Genomic DNA, 26,888 nt, shown 5'->3' with positions numbered 1-26,888 from the left:
AGTTGGGAAATTGCAGTCATGACATTGTCCCAATTTGAACTTATATATCTCAATAACGGTAAAACCTAAAATCATAAAGGTCAATCTTGTACAAAATTTTCATAGCTACAACATTTATGCTAACGAGGGTATATACACTTTCATACGGGCAAAATGTGCCACATCGAAATAATGGTTTTAGACCCCAAGTATGTTTGGACGAAATGTGTTTCAGACAATTTGGAGTTGATTTAGCCATGTCCGTCCGTCTGTCTGTCTGGCTGGTGCGCACGATAACTCTCCAACGGAGCAACCAATTCGGTTCAAAATTTGGCTTTCGCAATATTTTGCCCAAACTTAATTTAAGTTCGAAGATGGGTTATATCGGTCCACTCCTTCCGGTACCTCCCCCACAAAAGTTCGAAAATGTTCGGAAAATTTGTGCGCACGATAATTCTTGAAGGGAGTAACCGATATGGCCCACAATTTGTACATCGTGAAAGTTCTACCAGACTTAGATGAAATTTAAATATGGACTCAATCGGTTCACTCCTTCGGGTACCTCCCACCCAAAATTTCGGAAAAGTTCAGTTTAGAACCTGCTCTCGAATCGCTTTGATTTTTGTTGTAGAAACTTGTATTCGCTGTCCCCCATACGACGGTACAAGTTTTATATTTCCTGAGAAAATAGCCTGAAAGGTTCAAAAAACCCCTATGACACCGTGTGTAGTGGTTGGAGCGCAACATAAATCTCGAACGGATCTGTCAATTCGGTATTTTGTCCAAACATAGTTTAAGATCGAAGATAAACCATGTCGGTCCACCCCTTCAGGTACCTCCCTCACAAAAATTCAAAAATCTTCGGAAAAAATATGCGCACTATAACTCTTGAAGGGAGTGACTGATGTAATCCATACTCTGCACATCCTAATATATCTACCAGATATAGATCAGGTTCGAATATGGACTATATTTGTGCACTCCTTTGGGTACATCCCACACAAAATTTCGGATAAGTTCACTTTAAGACTTGCTCTCGAATCACTTTGATTTTTGTTGAAGCGATTTGCATTCGCTACCTCCATTACGACGGTAAAAGTTTTTTCAGGAGCAGGTCCATATTTCTTGGGAAAACATCCCGAAAAGTGTAAAAAGCCCTATGTCGCCATATGTGGCTCTCAAACTGTTATACCGATTTGGTGCAACATTTGGTAATCGTCATATTTTATCTAAACTTAGTTTCATGTGGCAATACCGGTCCCCAACTTCCGGTACCTCTCCCCAATATTTAAAAAATATCACTAAAATGTTAGGACGATATCACTTGAATGGTGCAGCCAATTTGGTCTAAACTTTGGATCTCCTAATATTTTGTCAAAATTTAGTTTAACTTCTAAAATGGCCCATATCGGTCCTCCCTAACGGTACCTCCCCCACAAAAGTTCAACGTTTGTGTTAATTCCTAATCCACATTTTTGTCGGCAAGTTCAAATGTTGAAAAAGGGCAACAAAATTCTGAAGAGACGCTAAATACATTCTATCTGTCCTTAGATTGAAGTTTCAATTCACATTGGCTGAGGGTATAACTCTGTCGGCAAAGCCGACTGACACTTTTTTACTTGTTTTGTCCCATTTCGATAGGACATGCAAATCGTGAAAACCTAAAAAATCCCAAAAAATGCAGACTTGAATCGCGATTTATTTAAAACGCACTCCTGCGATTTTTTGTTTTTTTTTTGATTTTTCTCATCTATGAACATTGTAGTTTCAGAATCCGCAAGAACTTCCCATGTGTAAGCACCTTCCATTTAAAGTTGCTTCAAGAGCACCGTGTAAAATCATAATACATATTTGTATGTCAAAGCCTAAGAATGCTGTACAAGTATTGTAACCAATTTCTTTTCATGTTCCAATAAATTCCATTAGCTAACTTTGTACAATGTGACAATGAAACCCTTATGTGTCACGTTCAAGGACTTCGAATGGCCATAATCAATTTCTCAGATATGAAATTTGATGATTTCTACAAGAACACATACACAACCACATACAATCAGTGTTATTGGAGGGTGCAAATTAATTTTCATGGTGTGTGTTAAACAACAGAAGACTTATTGTTTGGATTGTCAGTGTGAATTAGAAAAGGATAATAAGTCCTGGAACACTAATTAACTTGGTTATTAAGATCGAAACCATTTTACACGTGGTATTTTGTCACTTTTGCTAAAACAGGTGTATGTGTGTTCTGGAAATAAAACAAAAGTATTCTCAAGTTTGGTTTGATATTTCTTATTTAGTGTGTGTGATAATAATATTTTGTTAGAAGAACAACAGACAATAACATTTTATGAAAGTATTCAATAGCAATTGTTAGTATGTGTTCTCCATGTTGTGCTGTTTTTCTTAGAATAAATAGTACGTCTATATTTCCAGAACATGGCCATGTTTGCCTTTTTCTCCTTTTCAAATGTGTTGTTGGCATGTGTCAGAGGTTTATATTCCGTTTTTTCTTCATGATTCAAAACCATAATCTTTTAATCTTCTTAAGTTACAGGGACAATGGAAAGTGGTTAACATAGATTTCAGTGAAGAGTTATGAAATACCTTTTGCTCTTCGACAAACGTTATTATATAAGTAGTGTGTCCTTGTATAACAAAGGAACGATATGCGTCAATACATAGAGGTAGTACAACAGTACAACTTTTTTATAATTCATCATAAGGAATACCTAATAAAATCGAACCGTGCACTACGCCATGACGCTTTTTCAAAAATGACAGTAAAATGGATCAACGTAGATCAACGTATTAGAATTTTATGCTCGGCAATAAACGTAGATTTTTCATGGAATGTTATGGTATCTATTTTGCTTTCTTTCTTTCTTTTTCTTTTTTTGTTTTCTTATTAGACCTAACCCCTGCATGTCCTGGTAACCATTTAATTGGTACCGTGCCGTGTTGGGAGTAGTAATAATTTCCGCCTGAACGTTATTATTATCAGACAGCTTTTCGTTTCCGGTTCTTCACCAAATAGTCCCAGCAGGCATTAGCTATAAGAAACACTTGTTTCGGGTATTTGGTCTGATCTATTGAATCACCCGTAGTAATCTTTATATGTTATATTTTATCTATATATATATAAAAGAGTAGTGAGGTGAGTGACTGACTGACTGATTCATCAGCGCCCAGACGAAACCGCTGAAGCTAGAAAGTTGAAATTTTGAGTGTAGGTTGCTGTTGGTGTGTAGGGGTGAGATAAGGCTGGGTTTTTGGAAATTCGACCTAGAAGTGTACGAAAAGTACTAAAAGGTACTAAATATGGTACCCTTTGTATTAGGCAAACGGTAAGAGCTAGAATTCTGAAATTTGAAATGAGGGTAACTGATGGAGAGCTAGAAAGATGTACCAAAGGGTTTTTTGAAATTCGAACTATAAGTGTACGAAAAGTACAAAAGGGTACTAAATTTAGTACAATTGAGATTTGGGTGAACAGATAGAGCAGGAATCCTGAAATTTGTAATGAAGGTCACTGATGAAAAGTAACGATGAAAGGGTTTTTGGAAATTCGAACTATAAGGTTACGAAAAGTACTAAATGGTACTAAATTTAGTACAATTTGGATTTGGGTGAACGGATAGAGCTGGAATACAAACATTTGGAATGAGGGTCACTGATGAAGAGTAACAATGAAAGGTTTTTGTAAATTCGAACTATAAGGGTACGAAAAGTACTAAATTAAGTACAATTTGGGTGAACGGATAGAGCTGGAATACTGAAATTTGGAATGAAGGTCACTGATGAAAAGTAACAATCAAAGGTTTTTGGAAAGTGTACGAAGAGTAGTAAATTGTACTAAATTTAGTACAATTTGGATTTGAGTGAACGGATTGAGCTGGAATCCTAAAATTTGGAATGAGGGTCATTGGTGGAGAGTAACAAAAGTACTAAATGGTACTAAATTTAGTACAATTTGGATTCGGGTGAACGGATAGAGCTGGAATCTTGAAATTTGGAATGAGGGTCACTGATGGAGAGTAACAAAGAAAAGTTGTTGGGAATTTGAACTATAAGCGTACGAAAAGTACAAAATGGTACTAAATTTAGTACAATTTGGATTTGGGTGATTGGATAGAGCAGGAATCTTGGAATTTTGAATAAGGGTCACTGATGGAGAGTAACAAAGACAGGTTTTTGGAAATTCGAACTAAAAGTGTACGAAAAGTACTAAATATAGTACAATTTGGATTTAAATTAACGAATAGTGCTGAAATTTGGAATAAGGGTCACTGATAAAGAGTAAGAAAGGTGTACCAAAGGTCGAAAAGTCCTAAATGGTAGTGAGTTTAGTATGATTTGGATTTGGGCGAAGATAGAGCTGGAATCGTGAAACTTGGAATTAAGATTACTGTTAGAATGTAGAATTGAGATATGGAGGTAACTTTAGAAAATCATACTAATGTGCACGAAGCAGTACTAAATGTATTTGCGTGAACAGATTACTGTTGGAGTGTAGGATTGCGGTTACTTTGGAAATTCGTGCTTATGAGAAAGTGCTAAATGAAAGTACATTGGCTATAATTTGGATTTAGGTGAACGAAAGAACTGAGTTATGCAAGTAGTTTTTGGTAGGGTAGGATGAAGTTTTGAAAATTCGCACTTATTTATACAAAAAGTACTAAATAGTAATATAATTGCTTTCAGCGGAACATATAAAGCTGGAAAAGTGAATTGCGGTCGGGATATATGTTGAGTATAAGGAAGTAAGCTTTGAAACGTTTAATTATGTGTACGTAAAGTTTGGTAACATGTTGGCACCAAAACCATTTTGGTATTGTGTAAACGGTTAAAGTGAGAAATACCTACTATAGGTGAAAGAAAATTACTAAATGGTACTAAATTTGGTGTTGGGTGTAGGAACAAAGCTTGGATTATATTATTTGACAAAAAAATACGAAATGGAAAAATATTTGTTATGAAGTTCACTCTGAACTTGAGATAAAGTTCGGAGTTCGGTTGGAAAATGTGCATAAAATCTTCAAAATACTCTAAATCTTCAAAATACCTCTTCTAATAAAAGTGGATTGATTCAGAAGCTAGAACCTTGAATTGTGAATGTGCGTTATTGTTGTTGTGAAGGGGGTGAGATAAAGTTTAGTGTTTGGAAATTCGTATTGGGAGGGAATGCTGTGTAAGCGAAGGAGTAAACCCAAAAGTCAAGTCTGAAATTTGCAATACGAGTAGCTGTTCGTGTATGTCTGTGATATGAGGTCGTAGTTTTGGAAATCCGAAATAAAAAATATGGTAGCTGTGTAGGGGTGCGATACGGCAGATATGTTTTTTGGAATTAAAAGAATTAAATCGATTAGGTGTTGGTATTAAAAATAGGTTTTAATACAACAGAATCGTCAGTGTTCACCACTTCCACATTCAATATTGTTCATATATATTTTATGTCCTTTCCGCATACAAAGTAGCGGGAATTTGCTAGTCTATACTCATAAAAGAGTTGAGTAATGATGACTGACTGATAATCAACGCCCAGGTTAAACGGCTGAAGCTAGGATCTTGAAAGTTTGGTTGAGGACCATTCTTGGTCCAATTGTGTCAGATAAGGCTGCGTTTTTGGAAATTCGAACTAGAAGGGAACGAAAAGTACTTAAATGTACTGAATTTGGTACCATTAGTATTAGACAAACGGGAAGAGCGTCAGTGTGAATTTTATTCATATCTGTCTGATAGGCTCGTTGAAGATCACTCCTGATGTGCCTGGGAGGGGGGAAGCATGGCAAATATATTGTAGCTGGGATGCCCACGGCGGTAATACTGTATCGACGACATCTTATTGTGTTGATGCATCTTCGTCTATTCATACGGTGACAAACCGTACTCTATTATAGAGTACATTATTCTACTTTAGACGTTCGTACTCTATTTTTTTAAGGTACTCTATTTGTCCTCTATTTTCATTGCACGTACTCTCTTTTGTTCTTGCCCTATTTTTCATTCGTTTTACAAATACATGTGAATTCATGGTAATCCAATGAAATCAGAGAACACTAGGCAGAAATTAAACAAAATACTCAGCAAAAAATTGTGTGTTCAAAGCTCACCATCGGCGTGGAAGTTTTTTTGTTAACAAAATTACGAAGAAATGTTGAGGTACATGTATGTTTTTAAACAACCCTAACTGTTCGTACGAGTGGCCTAGTGTGTAGTGTGTTTGGCTACAAATCCTAAGTTCGTGTGTTCAAAACCAGCAGAGAGCAAAATGAAGAAAAACAATTTAAACATAAATTCACCTCAACCGTTGCAGTTCTCAGGGCGGCATTCTGTCAGGTTTGAATATTCTTCCATTACGTAGTGCTAACATTTGCATACCACACTCGCGCCGCATGTTGCTTTGTAAGACGTTAACAAGGTTTATTGTTAGCAAGTGCTGCCGGCCAGCGACTTGAGGACCTTATAATTAATAATATTATTATTCCGACTGGGATCGGATCTGTATCAGTTACAAAATTACTTTGTTGGTCTCTATAGGAGGATGTGCCTGCACCAAAACCATCAGTTGAATGTTTCATTCTTTGGTAGAATTTACGGATTTCATTCTGGCTCCTGTACATCTCGATTTTTTCACACTTCCGCTCTTCCTTACTTACTTACTTAGCAGGCCCATTACAGAACATTTGTTCCATAGACCGAACTAAAAAAAGATCTCCAATTCTCTATGTTTCGTGCTTCGCTTTTTGGAATAACGCGCCTTGTCATCCCTTCATCTACTTGTTTGCGCCATCTATTCTTTGGCCTGCCAATTCTGCGTACACCGCCATGTGGCTCGAATTTATACGCCATTTTAGCGGGTTCATCATCGCTCATTCTTATTATATGGCCTAGCCAACGCAATCGCTGTATCTCGATACGTTTAACTATATTGATGTCGTTGTATAGCACATACTGATGTTGTTTGTTGTGTTTATGGCAATGCCGAGGTGGACGAAGTCTTTAACTACCTAAAAATTGTAGGAACCAACTTCAACAGTTGGTCCGATCTCAATGGACGCATTGCGCGTCGACAGCATTAGCTTGGTCTCCTCGCCGTTTACTGCCAGACCCACTTAAGCAGGTTCTCCTTCGACCTTCATAAAGGTATCAGTTACTTGTTTTACTGATCGTCCCATGATGTCTATATCATCAGCATAAGCAAGTAACATGTGGCTATTGGTGTAGATTGTGCCACTTCTTTTGACGTTTGCCTCTCGTATAACATTTTCTAGCAGGATGTTGAAAAGATCACACGAAAGGCTGTCTCCTTGCCTGAATCCTCTTTTGGTACAAAACTCTTCGGAGAGGTTCTTTCCTATTTTAACTGAAGATCTTGTTTCAGTTAGAGTCATTTTACAAAGCCGAATGAGATTTGCGGGGATACCAAATTCAGACATTGCTTGGAATACCTTTGAACGTAGCGGGCTGTCGAAGTCTGCTTTATAATCGACAAAAAGGTGGTATGTGCCGATCTGCATCTCTTGGGTTTTCTCCAGGATTTGCCGCAGGGTAAATATCTGGTCAATGGTGGACTTGCCAGGTCTAAAGCCGCATTGGTATGGTCCAATTATTTCGTTGACCATGGGCTTTAGTCGTTCGCAAAATATCCCTGTCACTATCTTGTAGGCGATAGGGAGAAGACTTATGCCCCTATAGTTGGAGCATAAAGTCTTATCTCCTTTCTTGTGGACGGGACACAGGATGCTCAGGTTCCAATCGTCGGGTACGCGTTCTTCCTGCCAGACGGTGCTAACTAGCTGATGCATACACCTTATCAGCGCGTCGCCTCCGGTTTTAAACAGCTCGGCTGGTAAGCCATCGGCTCCTGCTGCTTTATTATTCTTCAGCCGGATAATTGCTGTTTTTACCTTATCTTTTATCATTTCAAACAGATTGTAGCAGGGATACCCGGCGGTAATACTGTATCGACAACATCTTATTGTGCTGATGCATCTTCGTCTATTCATACGGTGACAAACCGTTCTCTATTACAGAGTACAGTATTCTACTTTAGGCGTCCGTAGTCTATTTTTTTCAGGTACTCTATTTGTCCTCTATTTTCATTGGACGTACTCTCTTTTCATTCTTCCTCTATTTTTCATTCGTTTTACAAATACATGTGAATACATAGGTAATCCAATGACATCAGAGAACACTAGGCAGAAATTAAACAAAATAGCCAGCAAAAATTTGGTAAGCACATGCCATTACTTCATGCATTACCGAGTAATGAGAGCTCACTACTACGGCATTATCAGGCCGTAAGAGCTTACACATAAATACTTTATTTATTACCAAGTAGTTGCCAAGTAATGAGCACGATGGCACAGAGCTTGTGTGTCCGACTACAATTCCTAGGGTTGTGTGTTCAAAGCTGAACATCGGCGTGGGAGTTTTTTTGTTAACAAAATTACGAAGAAATTTTGACGTACATGTACATATGTATGTGTTTAAACAACCCTAACTGTTCGTACGAGTGGCCTAGTGTGTAGTGTGTTTGGCTACAAATCAGAAGTTCGTGTGTTCAAAACCAGCAGAGAGCAAAATGAAGAAAAACAAAACCGTTGCAGTTCTCAGGGCAGCATTCTGTCATGTTTGAATATTCTTCCGTTGCGTAGTGCTTACATTTGCATACCGCGCCGCATGTTGCTTGTAAGAGGTATGTTGCTTTGTAAGAGGTTAAGCCAGCGACTTGAGGAACTTATAATTAATAATATTATTATTCCGACTGGGATTGGATCTGTATCACTTACAAAATTACTTTGTTGGTCTCTACGGGAGGATGTGCCTGCACCAAAAACATCAGTTGGATGTTTCATTCTTTGGTAGAATTTATGGGCTTCATTCTGGCTCCTGTACATCACGATTTTTTCACACTTCTGCTTTTCCATTTCACTCCTTTTCCCTCGGAAAAAACGCTACGCGCTGCTACTGCAACGCGAATATTTACCATAAAAAATAGTTTTATTTTTTCCTTAAGTAGTCTCTAACATGATTTATACAATTTTTCATGCGCTCAAACCAATTGTTGAATCACTTTTTCCACTCCGGTTGAGACACAAAATATATTTTTTGAAAGCTTTTAAAGCATGTTCTGGCGATGAAAATCGTTGACCACACATTTTTTCTGGATATGCTGGAATAAAATGAAGTCAAGGAATTCCCAGTCGGGGCTATACGGCGGATGACTCATCAATTCCACGTTTTGTCCGGTCAAACAGGCGCTGGTTTGAATCGATGTGTGAGAGCTTGAATTGTCATGATGCAGAATGATTCGTCTTCTCTTGTTTGTGATTCGAATTTCTCGAGAGACTTTAGGCAAACAAATTGTAGTGTACCACTCAGAATTAACCGTCCGACATTTCTCAAGCAGCATAGTCGCCACACGGTCTGTTTTGCCGAAGAAATAGGCGACCATTTTCTTCGAAGTGTTTCTTACATGAACAGCGCGCATCCAACACACTCGATGAATGTCTTCCTTCTATCACAACGTGATCAATTTGATTTCTTTTTCTTTGATCTAAAGACAGCTACTTGCCGTTATGAATATCGAGATGCTTAAATCTGGTACTGCTAACTTCCATGCTTTTTGCTGCTGCGAGTCTATCAGCCTCATACCATTGTCAGATGTTTCACTGTGGGGACTGAAATTCCCGACTATTGGGCCAAAGATATTCTCCTTTCCAATTTTGGCATTAAAATCGCCTAGAGTAACTTTAATGTCATGGGCAGGGCAACGGTCATATGTTTCTTCTAAGCGCTCGTAAAATATATCTTTGGTCTGTTCGACCTTTTCTTCAGGAATTGAGATATTTTCTTAGTTCGGCTTATGGAACAAATGTTCTCTAATGGACCACCTAAGTATATAAGTATTATTTCTACTACTGCGACTTAAGGGACATTATCGACCAATATGTTCAAGGGAGCCTCATTTCAGCCGTCCATGTGGTGAACGAACATTTGCATATTCCTCATATTCCTATAAGATATGTTATCGACGATACATTACGATCTCTATGTCGTCAGCAGGATCAGAAATTTGAGAAATTTAGAGGTAAAACAGTTCCCGAGATATCACTACGCTTGGGAAACTCCCTGTTTCACGCTATGGGTCTTCGACTTCTTGTTTCTGAAGTCCACGAACGACTGGCGTTCACACATATAGTTGATTATCTAACGTTTCAAACACGCCTGGAGTTTCACTCTAGGGTCTTCGACTTCGATATACCTTCGATAGGTCAAGATTCACCGTAACTTTTCGGTCGCACGGGCTGTTCTGGTTTCGTTCTCGACTGATTGTTATGTTGGGCAACTGGGAAACTTTTGCTTATCATTGAGATTCCGTGTGGGCTCAAAGCATCTGCAAAATATTTATTTCATAAAATTCAATTTACAACCATGATGTAGGTTTACTCAATAAAATAAATTAATGTTCTTTTCAAGGAAAATTAAAATTTTACCCTTTTGAAGAATTTTATTTGCAATTAGCAGACCCCGGTCCGCGTTGCTGGCCCGTCGTAATGAGCTTTAATGACCATTTTTTACGGACTTTATGCTTGACAATTCAAAAATTGGTATTTTCTACTACACTTCTTCGGTCCACTGCCAAACCGAAAATGATTTTAAAAAATTTTTATTTTGTACCACACTTCTTCGGTCCATTGTCAAACCGAGAAGGATTTTAAATGTATCTACAGATTTTGTATGTAACCTACAATATCTATTCTCATACGGACATTGTCGAATTTTTTCGCACATTGATGCCGTTAAGGATTTATCATCGTCCATGTCCCCTGTTTCTATCCTAAAGCGATCTAATTATAAAAGTTTAAAAAAAAATTATTATGTCGAATTCTCCCGCTTATTGAGGCTTATATGTTTTAGTTGTTCATGGCTGATGGACCGCTGAACCTCACCATTTAAGTAAATGTGAATATATTGTTTTTTTTTTGTCCGGGGTGCAACCACCGTTGTCTGGAAAATTAATTTGCAACCCGATGTACTCATAAGTTTAGCAAATATAGCGATTATAAAACAATAGGCCCTGAAATTCGTCTACAAATATATAGCATTTTGGACCACAGGACATTGCTGAACATTTTCTGAAAATTGCATAAAATTAGGTTTAGTAGTTTTCAAAAAATATTGTATTGAAAAAAGGTGGGCGTGGCCTTTAGTTTTCAATATATAACATATTTAAAATGTGATCGTTGTCTGGTAATGTGGCTCCAAATACAGTATAGTCTCGATAATCCGGACACCATATGTTTCGGCGATGTCCGGATTACCGAGTAGTCACAAAAACACATAAGTTTGTAAGTTAAAATCATTAATATCGCAGGTTTACTTGACAATAAACTGACATCTAAGGTAACCGAATTCATATTAAGCAAATATCACGGGTATAGGGGAAGTACCCCGCCCTCTTCCGAAATTCAACAAAATATGTACAAAATACGCAATTCCAGGAAAAGCAGTTCAGTAGTTTTTGTAGAAAAGATAAATATTAAAAATTTAAAAAGTGGATGTAAAAGTGGGCGTGGTCAAATTTTCTTTGCATAAAAACCTAAGTCGGGTTATGGCGAACATTTCACAAAAACGATTATCCAAATCGGTCAGCCGTTCTCAACTGACGCCATTATCAACGTACGACATTTGATTTTTATTTATGTAGATATAACATTTTTAAAGAAATAGGGTATTGGGAAAGTACCCCGCACCCTCCGAAATTCAAAAAATTTGTTGCCCATTTTTACACGGTGGTCATTCCTGTACATTCCCTGACAATTTCAAAAAAATCGGTTCAGTCGTTTTTGTAGAAAAGATAACAATTTTAAATTGAAACAAGTAAGAAAAGTCTATAGTCGGACGGAGCCGACCATGGGATACCCTATACCACTATCCCTGGACAATCGCTCTCCACGGAACTTCTTTTCAATGATTGTGAAAATTTAATTATCAAATATCAGAGATGTAATGTATAATACTTATGACCAAAACCAAAAAGTTATCTAGCATGACAAAGACATTTTTGTAGCAGGAAAGGAAAATTTAGTTCACACAAACTAAAATGTAATGAAACCCACTTATGTAGTACTAATATTTCCGTTGTTTAACCGCTACGTTATTGAAATTTTTACCAATTTCACACAAAAGTTTCAGTCCATTTAACCCGCTAAGTACTATCTGATCTTCACGTTGGTTTGTACGCTTCTTCTTCATCATAAACTCAAACTTTGTTTAAAATTTTGCGGGTTATTATTTTGACCTACAGAGCCGCTACAAAATTGCTTAAAATTTTGTTTTTGGTTCATTTCATCCCCTGAACATTTCGCTATCATCACCAAAAACTAAGCAACCCTTAAAAAATTCGTTACAATCGGTCCATAATTGCGGCCTTAAGCTTGTTTACAATTTTTAATGGACGGACACACATCGCAAAATCGCTTTATCTCTTCGAGATATGAATTTTGGCATACCAAATAAGGGGCCTAGGACGTATATTTTGTGGTGTTGCATAAACTTTTGGAGAGACAATATGTAGCATGGGATAAAAATGCGGTTCTCTACACAGAACCCATTATATATTAGGCAGTAGACCCGTTATCTAGCAAACACTTTATTGCAATTTACATCAGAGGAATGGTCCGTAGATTTTTTCCATATGTAGGCTACTTTGCGAAATATATATGTCCTCAAGGAATTAAAATATCGACCAAAAATAAATTTTTTATATTTTTTATACAAAAGTAATGGTCCATTTCACCCGCTAAAAAATATCAGATCATCATTCAAAATTGTAGGCATCTTTTTCGAGCTATACTCTTACCCGGTGCAAAATTTCGTGACTATTGATGTATAATTGCGACTTCTAGCGAGTTTATTATTACACTACAAACAAATAACGGAATATATTAGGCTGTAACTCTGTTATCTGATCATGCACACCAACATAATTGGCATCAATTGAAAGGTCAAGCGTTCCACTTTCAAGTATATCTCACTTGTCCGGAATGTCACTTCCAGGAATTAAGATATAAGCTGTATATTAAAAATTTTCACAATTTTCACACAAAAGTTTTGGTCCATTTAACCCTCTAAATATTATCCGATCGCCATCTCAAATTGCAAGCTTCTCCTTTGTGATATACTCTTACCTTATTTAAAATTACGCGTTGATCGGACTATTATTGTGACCTACAGAGCCGCTAGAAAATTGGATAAATATTATGTTTTTGGTCCATATCACCCGCTAAATATTTCACGATCATCACCAATAAGAATAGGGATCTATTCTGATCTGAACCCGACCTCCATACAAAATTTCGTGACGATCGGTCCATAATTGCGGCCTGGAGCGTGTTTACAATTTATAATGGACAGACGGACGGACGGACGGAGGGACGGACGGACACACATCTCAAAACCGCTTTATCTCGTCGAGATATGAAGATTGGTATACCACATTGGGGGTCTCCGACGAATATTTCGCGGTGTTACATGAATTTTTACCAAAACAAACTTATAATACCCTTTTCCACATTGTGGTATAGGGTATAAAAAGTGGGTGTGGTCAAATTTTCACAAAAAGAATTATCCAAATTGGTCCAGCCGTTCTCAATTGATGCCATTACCAACGAACGATATTTGATTTTTATTTGTAAAAATTTGAATGTTATCTTTAAAAGATTATATTTACAATTTGTTTACAGTTCAATGCCTTTTATCTGAACTCAAATGTCAATAACTTTAATATTCTGCAAGAAAGAAACAAATATATAAAATCAGCATCTTTCAAAAATGCCAATAAAAATTCAAAAGAATGTCATAACACAAAAAGAACACGAAGAAAACAAAAATGAGAACTATTCGGGCTGGGGATGAGAATGAATGACCACAAAAGTATTTTACCCTTTTTCAAGTTATTTGAGGGAGTCAAATCCAGCTACTCAGAATCCTATGGAATGAAGGAATGCCATTTGACAAGGGTATTTGAATACCCTTTGATTGTTTTGTGGTAATGTACATATGTATGTATGTGTCTATATACGGGTTTCCTTAACGGATTTATAGACACTTCAAAATGTACATAAATATGGTAATATTCAAAAATGTTTTACAATCGTTGAAGTTGAGGTTCACCATTTAATAAGTCGCGAACTGTCAATATATTTTATAAAATATGAATATATTTATATTAACTGAAGTGTTTTAGCCACGATCTCATAATATGGACCATAACAAATAATTTTCGTGGAAGCTGCGTTGGTGGTAATATAAAAAAATGGGTAAAAATGTGTTGAAGTTAGCAAGCTTTTTTGTGTTTTTTCTTGATTTCTGGTCAAACCAGGGAAAATTCAGACCTGAGCTCAAAGAAAGAATTGAAGAATACCCCTTGGGCAACATGATTCTAATGTGTGACTTCTCGATATATACAGTGCATCCCCCTAAAATCGATGCTGACATTTTGAAGTTTTGAAATCGGGGTTTTTTGAATTTTTCTTATAATTGGAGGGCGCAACCAGATAATGACCTAATCTGTTTACTGGATTGTAGAACTCGTGATTCCACGTCGTTTGATGTATATCTCATGAGTGTGCTCCCCATAGCTCCCTAGTAATAGGAGTCCAAAGTCGAGTTTTTGGTGCGTAATTTTTCTTTAAAAACCTATTTTTTGGCTTAAAAATTTACAACTGTGACTCAGGTACCCTTGAACACCGCGTGATTTTAGTTTTTTTCCGCGCCGGATTCAATGAGCCCTACCGCGATCGAATCCATCCACTAAAACCGCTGATATAGATACCCTGAAAATAGGAAAATAAGCTAAATTTTATTTTGACTAATCCGCATACTTAACCGCGATTGCCCTTAATTTTTTTTACATAAATGGAATCCTTTATACACGATTATAAAATTTGTCAAAAAGGTGTGTCATGAATTTCAGAGATTCGGGAGTAGTATTCGTATTTAACCAAAAATAGAATCAGGTAGCACATCCGCGGTTCTTGACGAATCTGTATAAAATTTGTCTTATTGACGTATTTTTAACAGGGGGTCACTGAAATCGGATGCGCCTTATAATCATATGAACATCGCGTTATTTTTACCCACATGAAGCATTTTGGTGTAGTAAGATGCAACTGATGGCACACTTTGGCGGTTAAATGAAACATGGAAAAATGCAAACATATTGACAGAGATGCACTCGCTCTATGCGAAAAGCACATGCGCCTCAACTGATTTTAACTATTTCGCGCGTTATACGGTTTTTAACTTTTATGTTTTTTCTTTAATTGTAATATCTATATCACTCTTTATTTTCTAATTCTATTGCTTATCACACTATGCAAATATACTTTCACGATGATAAACTATTTTCCTTGAAGAGGTTTTAGCAAAATAATTCAGGTTTTGTTAGGAAATTTAGCGAAATAGTAGAATAACTCCAAAAAATGTTCTCAACTTTTTCGTATTAAACCAAACAATATATTCTTGAAATAATGTTCCAACAATAAACTTTTGTCTTTTGTTGTAGCTGCAATATGCAATTTAAAATCCTAATCAATAAAATTTTGGTCTCACATTTTTCTGCACATTGTCTAGATTCTGTACGTATTTTTAATTAATTTTTTAGAGATTTTTATGGACTCTGAGTAAGAATAAATAAAATTTACTCCAAGATTCCTTCATTATTTTTTGATTTTCCGCGAAAATGAAAATAAATTTAGCTAATATTTAGGCGTCTACGAATAGATATTAAATGTTTTTACCGATTTATATATACATTTTGGTATTACAACACAAAGGGCATTTTTAAATATTTTTTCTTTATAAGGGAATAAAACCCCCCATAACTTTTGGGCGCAGCATCCAATTTTGTGAACGCGAACATATTTGAAACCACGATTTTTTTCTGAACCCATGTAACAAAAATCGTGAATGTGCTTGTCAAAATTTTTTTAAATTTTTTCTCGATGGAATTGTAAAGGAAATTTGAATTTTACCATATACATATACATACATGTATATATGTATACATGTCCTTTATAAAGTTTCAATTTAAAGGAAAATCTCTTAAAAACAACAAATCAATAAAAGATTTTTATGGTTCCCTTTATTGTTGCGAGGCGTTTGTGGTAATATTATTCATATATGTGGGTTTGTGTGTTTATATAAACGCTTTAGCAGAGGGGGAACTAAGAGTAAAATAAAAATTGCTTAGACATTCATTATTCACAGCCACATTTAAAACGGCATTTTGTTTTTTCAATTCATGTTGTTTTTCTTTTAAGAGATTTATTTAAATAACTTGTCATAAGAATTGTGCTTAACCCTTAACGTACTTAAGCTGATTTTAATAGATGCTTCATTAGTCTATTAAATTTGTCTACTTAAATATGTATATTTTACGAAATATCTGAATTGGTAATTTCGAAATTATGCTGCATAATGAACTGTACTTCCATATTTCGATATTTCTTAGTAATTTTATGGTTATGAATACGCTTTAAATGTTTTAAGGGTTAACAAATGCTTTTATTTTGAAGTAATAAAGTGGCATTAAAATGGAATTATATATATTTTTATTCAAATTATGAGGAAAGCTTTTAGATGGTAAATTACACTGTGCAACACGAAAATTATTAACCATATTCTGACACCGCAGTTTGAAAGAACACCAAAAATGAGAAGACACGTGTCTCGCCGTTTTTCCCTATCTCATCAACTTTCGCGGTTATAAGCCTCCAAAGGTTTGAGGCTTTGATGTAAAAAGGGTAATTTAGTCAGGACTATATCTTCCAAACCGTTAGGAAATTTGAATACGTCTCAGAGGCTAAGTTGTAGCTCTTGTCTTAAAGAACAAAAATTGTGAACACATATAACCCACCAAACTTCATCTGCAAGGTCAAAATCGCCATGGTCAAATTTCTTTTAAAATTTTTCTCAAGTTTTGTTATACAGCTACCAAACCGATCAAATTTGAAGCAAACAGGCAACTACAAAAATGTACCTCAGGTCTCAATAAACATCTTTTGTAAAAACTATAGGCAAAGAAATACGCATAACATCTTTAATATTAGTCGAAAAAACTGTTCTTTTTTCTTTTTCCTCTTTTTGTTTATTAAAACAAGTAAAAAAGTATCAGTCTGCTTTGCGACAGAGATATACCCTCAGCCTATGTGAATTAAAACCTTTATCTACGGACAGATCGACACAATTGTTCAACTTTTGTGGGGGAGGTAACATAAAGGAAGATTGATATCGGTCATTTTAGAAGTTAAACTAAATTTTGACAAAATATTAGGAGATCCAACGTTTGGATAAATTTGGTTGCCCCGTTCAAGGGATATCGTGCATACCATTTTTTCAATATTAAAGGGAAGTACAGGAATTTATTTCCAAACTAAGTTTGGACACCTTTTGGACTGTTTTCTAAAGAAGTATGGACTTGCCCCTGAAAAAGCATTTACCGTCGTAATTGAGGCAGCGAATGCAAGTTGCTTCAACAGAAATCAAAGTGATTCGATAGCAGGTCTTGAAGTGAATTTATCCAAAATTTTGTGTGAGAGGTACCCGAATGAGTGGACAAATATAGTCAAAATATGGACCAAATCGGTCACTCCCTTCAAGAGTTATCGTGCGCACAATTTTTCCGAACATTTTTGAATTTTTGTGGTGGAGGTACCTGAAGGTGTGGACCGATATGGCTTATCTTCGAACCAAGTTTGGACAAAATATTACGAAGGCCAAATTTTGAACCGACTTCGAACTTAAACTAAATTTGGACAAAATATTACGAAAACCAAATTTTGGACCGAATCGGTTCGAGAGTTATCGACATTGCTAAATCAACTCCAAATTGTTTGAAACGGATTTCGTCCAAACATACTTGGGGTCTAAAACCATTATTGTGTATATACCCTCGATAGCATAAATGCTGAGGGTATAAATATAAAAAATACACAATTGCTTGGGTGAAATTTTCGCGATTTAATACTAAAAATTTTTATCAATGTTTGTACTCTTCGATTTACTTGACAATTTTTGTAGTGAGATTATCCACTAAAAATTGCCAATATAGGTCCTCGTTATACCCTCAGCATTTATGCCAACGAGGGTATATACACTTTCATACGGGCAAAATGTGCCTCATCGAAATAATGGTTTTAGACCCCAAGTATGTTTGGACGAAATGTGTTTCAGACAATTTGGAGTCGATTGAGCAATGTCCGTCCGTCTGTCTGGCTGGCTGGAGCGCACGATAAATCTCGAACGGATGAACCGATTCGGTTCAAATTTTGGCTTTCGTAATATTTTGCCCAAACTTAGTTTAAGTTCGAAGATGAGCTATATCGGTCCACTCCTTCCGGTACCTTCCCCACAAAAGTTCGAAAATGTTCGGAAAATTTGTGCGCACGATAACTCTTGAAGGGAGTAACCGATTTGGTCCATACTTTGCCAATCGTGGAGCGTGTACCAAACTTAGATCAGGTTTTAATATGGACTCAATCGGTCCACTCCGTCGGGTACCTCCCACACAAAAATTTGGAAAAGTTCAGTTTAGGACCATCTCTCGAATCGCTTTGATTTTTGCTTTAGCAACTTGTATTCACTGCCCTCCATACGACGCTATAAGTTTCATCAGGGGCAAGTCCATACTTCCTGAGAAAATAGCCTGAAAGTTGTAAAAACCCCTATGACACCGTGTGAGGAGGTTGAAGGGCAAAATAACTCTCGAACAGGTCTGCCGATTGGGTCCAATGTTTGGTCTTAGTAATATTTTGTCCAAACATAGTTTAAGTTCGAAGATAAGCCAAATCGGTCCACTGCTTCAGGTACCTCCCCCACAAAAGTTCAAAAATGTTCGGAAAATTTGTGCGCACGATAACTCTTGAAGAGAGTGGCCGATTTGGACCATACTTTACACATCCTAATATATCTACCAGATATAGATCAGGTTCAAATATGGACTATATTTGTCCACTCCATCCGGTACCTCCCACACAAAATTTCGGATACATGTTCACTTTAAGACCTGCTTTCGAATCACTTTGATTTTTGTTGAAGCAACTTGCATTCGCTGCCTCAATTGCGATGTTAAAAGTTGTTTCAGGGGCAAGTCCATACTTCTTGAGCAAACATCCCTGAAGTTGTAAAAAACCCCTATGTTACCATATGTAGTGGCTGGAGATCCAGATTCTTTTTAGTATCTCCTCCGCAAAACTTTTGATCTCTAATTCTAATCAACATTTTTGTCTGTTCAAACGCCCAAAATTCCCTAAATACATGCGTTTTTGGGAAAAAATTGTTTCAATATACACAGGCTGAGGGTATATCTCTGTCGGCAAAACCGACTGAAACTTTGTTTTGGTATAGCCCCCATAGAACGGTACCAGCCGATTTTCGGTATTTTGGAGTTTGTGGCCACAAAAATCCACCAAATGGCAGACTTTTGGTATTTGGTCTTCATTTGTGGCATTAAACGTTCCATACGAAATTTGTCGGTATAGGTACACGCCTTCATATAGCCCCCATAGAACGTACCTCCCAATTTTCGGGAAGATGTCGGTACATCTTCACGCCTTAGTATAGCCCCAATAGAACAGTACCTCAATATTTCCGGTATTTTAAAGGTTGTGGCCTCAATATTCCACCGAAATGGCTTAAATTTGGTATTTGGCCTTCATTTGGGGAATTAAACGTTATATATATATATATATATATATATATATATATATATATATATATATTTATATATATATAGGTCAACGCCTTGGTATAGTCCCCATAGAACTGTACCTCCCTATTTCCGGTATTTTGAAGGTTGTGGCCTCAATATTACACCGAAATAGCTGAAATTTGGTATTTGTTCTTCATTTGGGGGTACTAAATGTTCCATATGAAATTTGTTGGTATAGGTCCTCGCCTTCAAATAGCCCCCATAGAACGGTACCTCCCTATTTTCGGTATTTTGAAGGTTTTAGCCTCATTATCACACCGAAATGGCTGAAATTTGGTATTTAGTCTTCTTCCATAAATTTGTCGGTATAGGTGCACGCCTTCATATAGCCCCCATAGAACGGTACCTCCTGCTGTTCGGTATTTTGAAGGTAGTGGCCACAGCAACCCACCGAAATGGCTGAAATTTTGTATTAAGTCTTTGTTGGAGGTAAAAGCCTTTCTGACTGAAATTCATCGGTATAGGTCCACGGAAATTTGTAAAAATACTCGTAAAAATATTTCAGAAGAGAATTATCAGTATAGGTCCGCGGGTTCCTATATCCCCCATAGAAGCGTACCGCTTGATTTTCGGTATTTTGAAGGATTTACCGAAATGTCGGAAATTTGGTATTTAATCTTCTTTGTTCTCGTAGGTGTAGATCGACGTTTTGATATAGCTCCCATAGAACGGTACCTCCCGAATTTCGCTATTTTGAAAGTAAGCCACATTGTTGTACGGAACTTGCTGGTGGAGGGTATAACAAGTTCGGCCTAGTCGAACTTAACCCAATTTTTTTGGAAAATTTAAATTTTTTTATTGAATTCGGTTTTATTTTCATTTTTAAACATTTTTTTAAAAAAACGTTAAAACGGACAGTGGCAAAATTTACTACGATTACATACAAAACACGTATCTAACTGTTTTTTCATGCATTTTTTGCAAAATTGAATTAATACATAATCCTGGATTTTTTGCGTTTGATATGCGCAACACTGTAAGTTTTGGGGAAAAGGATTTTGGTTGTGTAGCCGATATTCGATCTGTCCATAGATGAAAGTTTCAATTCACATAGGCTGAGGGTATATCGCTGTCGATATAGACTTCCCATATAAACCTGTAACGAGTATGGGTCCAGGAATATTGTTGCTTTTTAACGTCCTGTTTCGGACCTCTCTTCACTTATTACGAAATTACCCTTTCATATGCAAAATATATATAAAATGTAGATTTTTAGAATGAAATCTTTTTATACTTGTTTTTTTTATAATAAAAATGATCTCAAAAGAAATAATATAATAAATTTTATCAATATGAGAAACATCGGTTTTTAGGTTATAAAATTATGTTGTTTATTCAGTCAGAAACCTAGCATTTTTGGCTAGGTTTACGATGTTTCTGACGTATGTAATATACGTCTGAAATGTATAAGCCATTATTACCGACAAACCATCTATGGTCATTCCACCTATTTTCTAGGCACCTTTCCTCTCTCGTAGGGGACAACATTCATGGAATGACTTCACTAGAACCTTAGTTTGTTGATATTTCTGTATTAACCTTATTGATAGTTTAAACCTTAACAATAACGATGGTCGGAGAAGAAATGTTTCTCTGAGAGCCCCCACAAATATATACATACCTCTAAAAATTCTAAAAATATAGTTGTGAAGTATTAGACTCCCTTATTACATTTACGAAGGTGGGATTAATTTCTATGTTAAGTGTTATTAGGCCGTTAGTACTCAAATAATCTAAAAGGGTTGGTTTGGTTAGTACTACCCCACGAAAGATGTATTCGAATATATTTATAAGCCGAAAAATATCCAGTCTACACTCATCGAATTTATGTCTCAAACCATAAGATCTGATTGCGTCCCAACACCTAATAACTTCCAGGATAATGTTTGCATTATTGTGGAAAAAATAAAAAATTATGAACAACATTTTTATAGCTTTCCTTATTGTCGCATAAACATGTGGGTAGGCCTATACAAGTTAGCAGTGTTCTAAAAGTCAATGTCCTTACATGCCGAGCAGACAGTATTATTTGCCAACATGTTGCCATTCGTTGCCTTCTCCATTACCAAACAAAATTATTTAATGATACCATCTATAAATGATACAACTTGTTTTTATTTTGTATTTTCTTTTTTTTCGCACAAATAGCTGTAACCGCCTGCACACAGGAGCAGAATCGTTGCCCCCCCATTAATTGGAGTGTGTGTCTGTAGGTGTGTGTGTGCATGTGGGTGTTATTTTAACACCAACCTCTGGAGAATACCAGACGTCATTGTAGCCGTCGTCAACTTCTAAAGTGGAAAATCAGCTTGACATTGACAAGCAAGAGGAGGAAACTTTTCAATTCTGAGGTATCATACAACAACACCATCACCACACAAAACACTTGACGTTGCCATTCGCAACAGTAGCAAAACCAGAGGAATCATTTCAGACATCTCCATCGCTGCCAACACCTTCCACAAAGGGAAAGAGAGTGAGCCGTTAAGCATCATCAGCAACAGCCACATCATGTCATCATTACCGAACAACATCGATTATGACTATCTAATGAAATTTCTCGCTCTGGGTGATTCGGGAGTTGGAAAGACAAGCTTTTTGTATCAATACACAGATGGTCGATTTCATTCACAATTTATATCAACAGTTGGCATAGATTTCCGAGAAAAGAGATTGGTAAGTATGTACGAGTATGTAGATGATGTTGTTGTGGGAAAATGCAGGTGCATGTGTTTGTGTGTGTGGGCTTTTCTGACTACACAGGTGTGCTATTCTATGTTGTTAATTTAAATGTAAATTGATAGGACTTATGGGTTTGTAAAATATATTTATACATTTCATTGGAATTAAACAAATGGTGATGGGGAATATTAGTTCTCAAAAGAAAATGTCGAACTGTCAGTAGAAGCGAGAATATTAGGTTATTCTATGTAAAGTTTCAGAAATGGTATCGCGACGCATTTCTGGTTACGTCCCTGATGGGAGGAATATTTCAAAATTGGACAGAATTTGGATGTTTGAAGAATCAAAAAACATGAAATCGCGCGAAAATATATATGGGAGCTATGTCAAATAGGGTTATGACTTTTTGGCATTTTTTTCTCAAAAATGATTTCCTGCAGTGAGAATGAATGAACTTTTGCCTATTAATACCTAAAATAACATTCATTCCATTTTATTATAAAAAAAGGTTCCGCACAAACAACTTTGTATTTTTTTTTTTAAGAATTCTATGAAATGAAAAAAAAAATTAATTAAAAATTATTTCCTGTTGCACGAGTGAATGGCCTTTTGCCTATTAATTTCATATATTTCATATATCATAAAAATTAATTGTGAACATTGCTTTTGTGGAAAATCGGTTCAGATTTGGACATTAGGGTTATGATGAGTTTTTATGAGTTTTTACTTAAGATTGTATAAAATCTTAATTCGATGAAAAAAGCTTCCACACAAAAAGCTTTTAATGTTTTTATTTTTCAAAACTTTTGAAAATCCTTTGAAGTCACTGTAAGCAGATATTTAACTGAAAACAAGGTATAGGGCCGTTTGTTTCTCAATAATTTTATCATCGTATTATAACATAGAGATACATATATCATTTTATATTATATATATAACTTTATTTCATATACCATAAAAATTAAATTTGGTCTGCGCGGGACCTTTTTTAAATTTTAAATGGAATAAAAGTTATTTTAGTCATTAATAGGCAAAAGGCCATTCCTAGACAAATTTATATAAGGCAAATGCATGAATTACAACAACTAATAAATCTACAAAAACAACATTGTTGTTATTGAAAATTTAATGTCAAAGAAAATATTGAATAATGGGGTCGTTCTAAATATTTTCTCAGGAAAAACATAAATACATTTGGAAAATCCTCTAAATTAGAACAAATTTGAATCAAAATGTAAATATAAAGGCCTCGTCTCATAATAGGATTTCTGGCTTAATTCATTAAGTTGCATGTTCTTCCGGCTTTAAACAGAGGTCTGTATACTCGCTCGAATTCGCTAGAATTCCACTCGCGAGTGAAACTCTTCTAGAATTAAAAAATTGCACCCAAAAAAATTACCACCTCACCCCAAAATTTCACTCGCGAGTAAATCGGAGTCATAAGTCAAAGCATACGAAAATCGTGGTTCAGCACACATTCAGCCGTGTAGAGATGCGGCAAGTCTGTGACGAGGCCTTAAAGCATACAGAACCGTCATAGGTCATTGTTATTACAGGTTTATGCCGAAAGGAAGTATTTTATGGTAGCTAATTTCGAAGTTTCAAATTTCATGAGTAGTCCCTATTACATTTTGAAACCCAAATTTACAAAAAAGTAACAAGTACAAAAGCATTAAGTTTGGCCGGGCCGAACTTTTCATACCCTCCACCATAAAATAGTCTGAATTAAAATGGAATAATTAGTTTTCATTCCTGTCCCCAACTTTAAGTGGGTACGTTAAAATGTCAAATAATGTACATAAAATGCTTCATTCGGGAGGCCCTTTTTTATGGTGCCTATATCTAACTATGTATGTTGACAATCTTTAGTGGGCTAGAAATTGGGAGGTACCGTTATATAGGGGTTATAATAAAAGATGGACCTATGTTGACAGTTTTTGATGGGAGCCTTTAATGTCAAATAACTCCTAATTCGGTTAAAAATTGTAGCTAAAATCCTCAAAACACCGAAAATCGGTACATAACGTGGGAACAATTTTTGTTGGTTCGTCCAAAAAATAAAGCTAAGGTACAAAAATCGGGAGGTTTGTTTTGGGGCTATACCAAAACATGGACTTACGTTCGGTTAAACATTTTAAGTAAAATCTCCAAGTACCGAAAATCGGGAGGTATCGTTATATTGGGGCTATGTTGAAAATTGTTGATGTAGATGTGTGGTGACCACTACAACCTTCAAACGTCAAATTACAGTTAGTTCGGTTAAAAATTGTAGCTAAAAATTGCCAAATTACTGAAAATCGTGAGGTACCGTTATATGGGGGCTTTATCCATACATGGACCTTTCTTGACAATTTTTGGTGGAAAGGTGTGGTGACCACTAAGACCTTCAAATGTAAAATATTCAAATTACAGCTAATTCGGTAAAAGCTTGTAAGTAAAATTCTCAAAATACCGAAAATCGGCAGGTACCGTTATATGGGGCTATACCAAAACATGGACCTATGTTCATAATTTTTTCGAATATACGTTTTTTGGTCACTACGAACCCTAAATACCAAATTATAGCTAATTCGGTCTAGAAATGTGACTTAAAACGTCAAAATACCTGAAATCGGGCGGTAACGTTATATGGGGGCTATTCCAAAACATGGAACTATGTCCACTAGTTTTGTTATATAAGTTTATTGATACTTAAGAACCCTAAATGTCAATTTATAGCTAAATCGGTCGGTAAATGTAGCTAAAGACGTCCAAATACAGTTAATCGGGGGTACCGTTATATGGGGGCTATACCAAAACGTGGAAAGAGGTCCACAATTTTTGTTATATAAGTTTATTGACACTTAAGAACCCTAAGTGTCAAATTATAGCTAAATCGGTCGGCAAATGTAGCTAAATACTTCAAAATACCGTAAATCGGGGGGTTACCGTTATATGGGGGCTACATCAAAACTTGGACCTATATACATAATTTTTTGTATACATGTTGTTTGCCCCCCAGGAACCCTAAATGCCAAGTTATAGCTAATTCGGTCTACAAATGTGGCGAAGAACGTGAAAATACCTCAAATCGGGAGGTACCGTTATATGGGGGCTATACCAAAACTTGGACCTATATACATAATTTTTTGTAGATATGTTTCTTGGCCTCCAGAAACCCAAAGTGCCAAATTATAGCTAATTCGGTCTGCAAATGTGGCGAAGAACGTCAAAACACCTCAAATTCGGAGGTACCGTTATATGGGGGCTATATCAAAGAGTGGACCGATATAGCCCATCTTCGAACTTGACCTGCCTATGGAAAAAAGACCCTCGGGTGCAAAATTTCAGCACTCTATCTCAATTATTGCGGACGCTAGAGTGATTACAACAGACGGACGGACGGACAGGCGGACATGGCTATATCGTCTTAGAATTTTATCCTGATCAAGGATATATATACTTTATAGGGTCGCAAATGATTAGTTCGTTGTGTTACAAACGGAATGACAAACTTAATATACCCTCCATACTACGGTGGAGGATATAAAAAGGTCCCGCACAAACCACATTTAATTATTATTCGTTAAATTATTATTCATTATTTCATATATCATACAAATTAATTGTGAAAATTGCTTTTGTTGAAAATCGGTTCAGATTTGGACATTAGGGTTATGACTTTTTTTTACAACCTCTTATCCCTGTATGATTTTTTGATGAGTTTTTACTTAAGATTGCATAAAATCTTATTTATAAAGTGAAACGATGAAAAAAGCTTCCGCACAAATAGCTTTTAAAGTTTTTATTTTTTAAAACTTTTGAAAATCGTTTGAAGTCACTGCAAGCAGATATTTAACCGAAAACAAGGTATAGGGCCACACGACATAACCAAAATGACATAACCGTTTTTTCTCACTAATATTATCATCGTATTATAACAAACATATATATCATTTTATATTACATATATATAACATTATTTCATATATCAAAAAAATGAAATGTGGTTTGTGCGGGACCTTTTTAACATTTAAATGGAATAAAAGTTATTTTAGTCATTAATAAGCAAGGCAAATTTATATAAGGTAAATTCATGAATTACAACAACTAATAAATTTACAAAAATAATATTGTTGTTATTGAAAATTTAATGTCAAAGAAAATATTGAATAATGGGGTTGTTCTACAAATTTTCTCAGGAAAAACATAAATACATTTTGAAAATCCTCTAAATTAGAACAAATTTGAATCAAAATGTAAATATAAAGGCCTCGTCACATAAGAGGATTTCTGGCTTAATTCATTAAGTTGCATGTTCTTCCGGCTTTAAGTCAAAAGTCAAAGCATACGAAAATCGTGTTTCAGTACACAATCTGCCGCGTAGAGATGCGGCAACTCTGTGTCGAGGCATTAAAGCATACAGAACCGTCGTAGGTCATTGTTATTACAGGTTTATGACGAAAGG

The 26,888-nt window shown here is 35.9% G+C and overlaps 1 protein-coding gene across 5 annotated transcripts in view; it reads left to right on the top strand.

The window, feature by feature from the left end:
- Rab27 (RAS oncogene family member Rab27) overlaps positions 1–26,888 on the top strand; it is a 105,970-nt gene that overhangs the window by 62,731 nt on the left and 16,351 nt on the right. For all 5 annotated transcript variants that reach the window (XM_073976401.1, XM_073976399.1, XM_073976397.1 and 2 more), the window contains one exon: positions 21,908–22,435. In XM_073976401.1, the coding sequence (XP_073832502.1) occupies positions 22,271–22,435 (165 nt within the window). In that variant the 5' untranslated portion in view covers positions 21,908–22,270. The remainder of the gene's footprint in view (positions 1–21,907; positions 22,436–26,888) is intronic.

Source organism: Musca autumnalis, unplaced genomic scaffold, assembly GCF_047663935.1.
Source record: "Musca autumnalis isolate F117 unplaced genomic scaffold, ASM4766393v1 scaffold_3, whole genome shotgun sequence".
NCBI lineage: Eukaryota > Metazoa > Arthropoda > Insecta > Diptera > Muscidae > Musca > Musca autumnalis.
The sequence above is the reverse complement of the archived record's forward strand: the minus strand, read 5'-3'. Positions and strand labels throughout refer to the sequence as shown.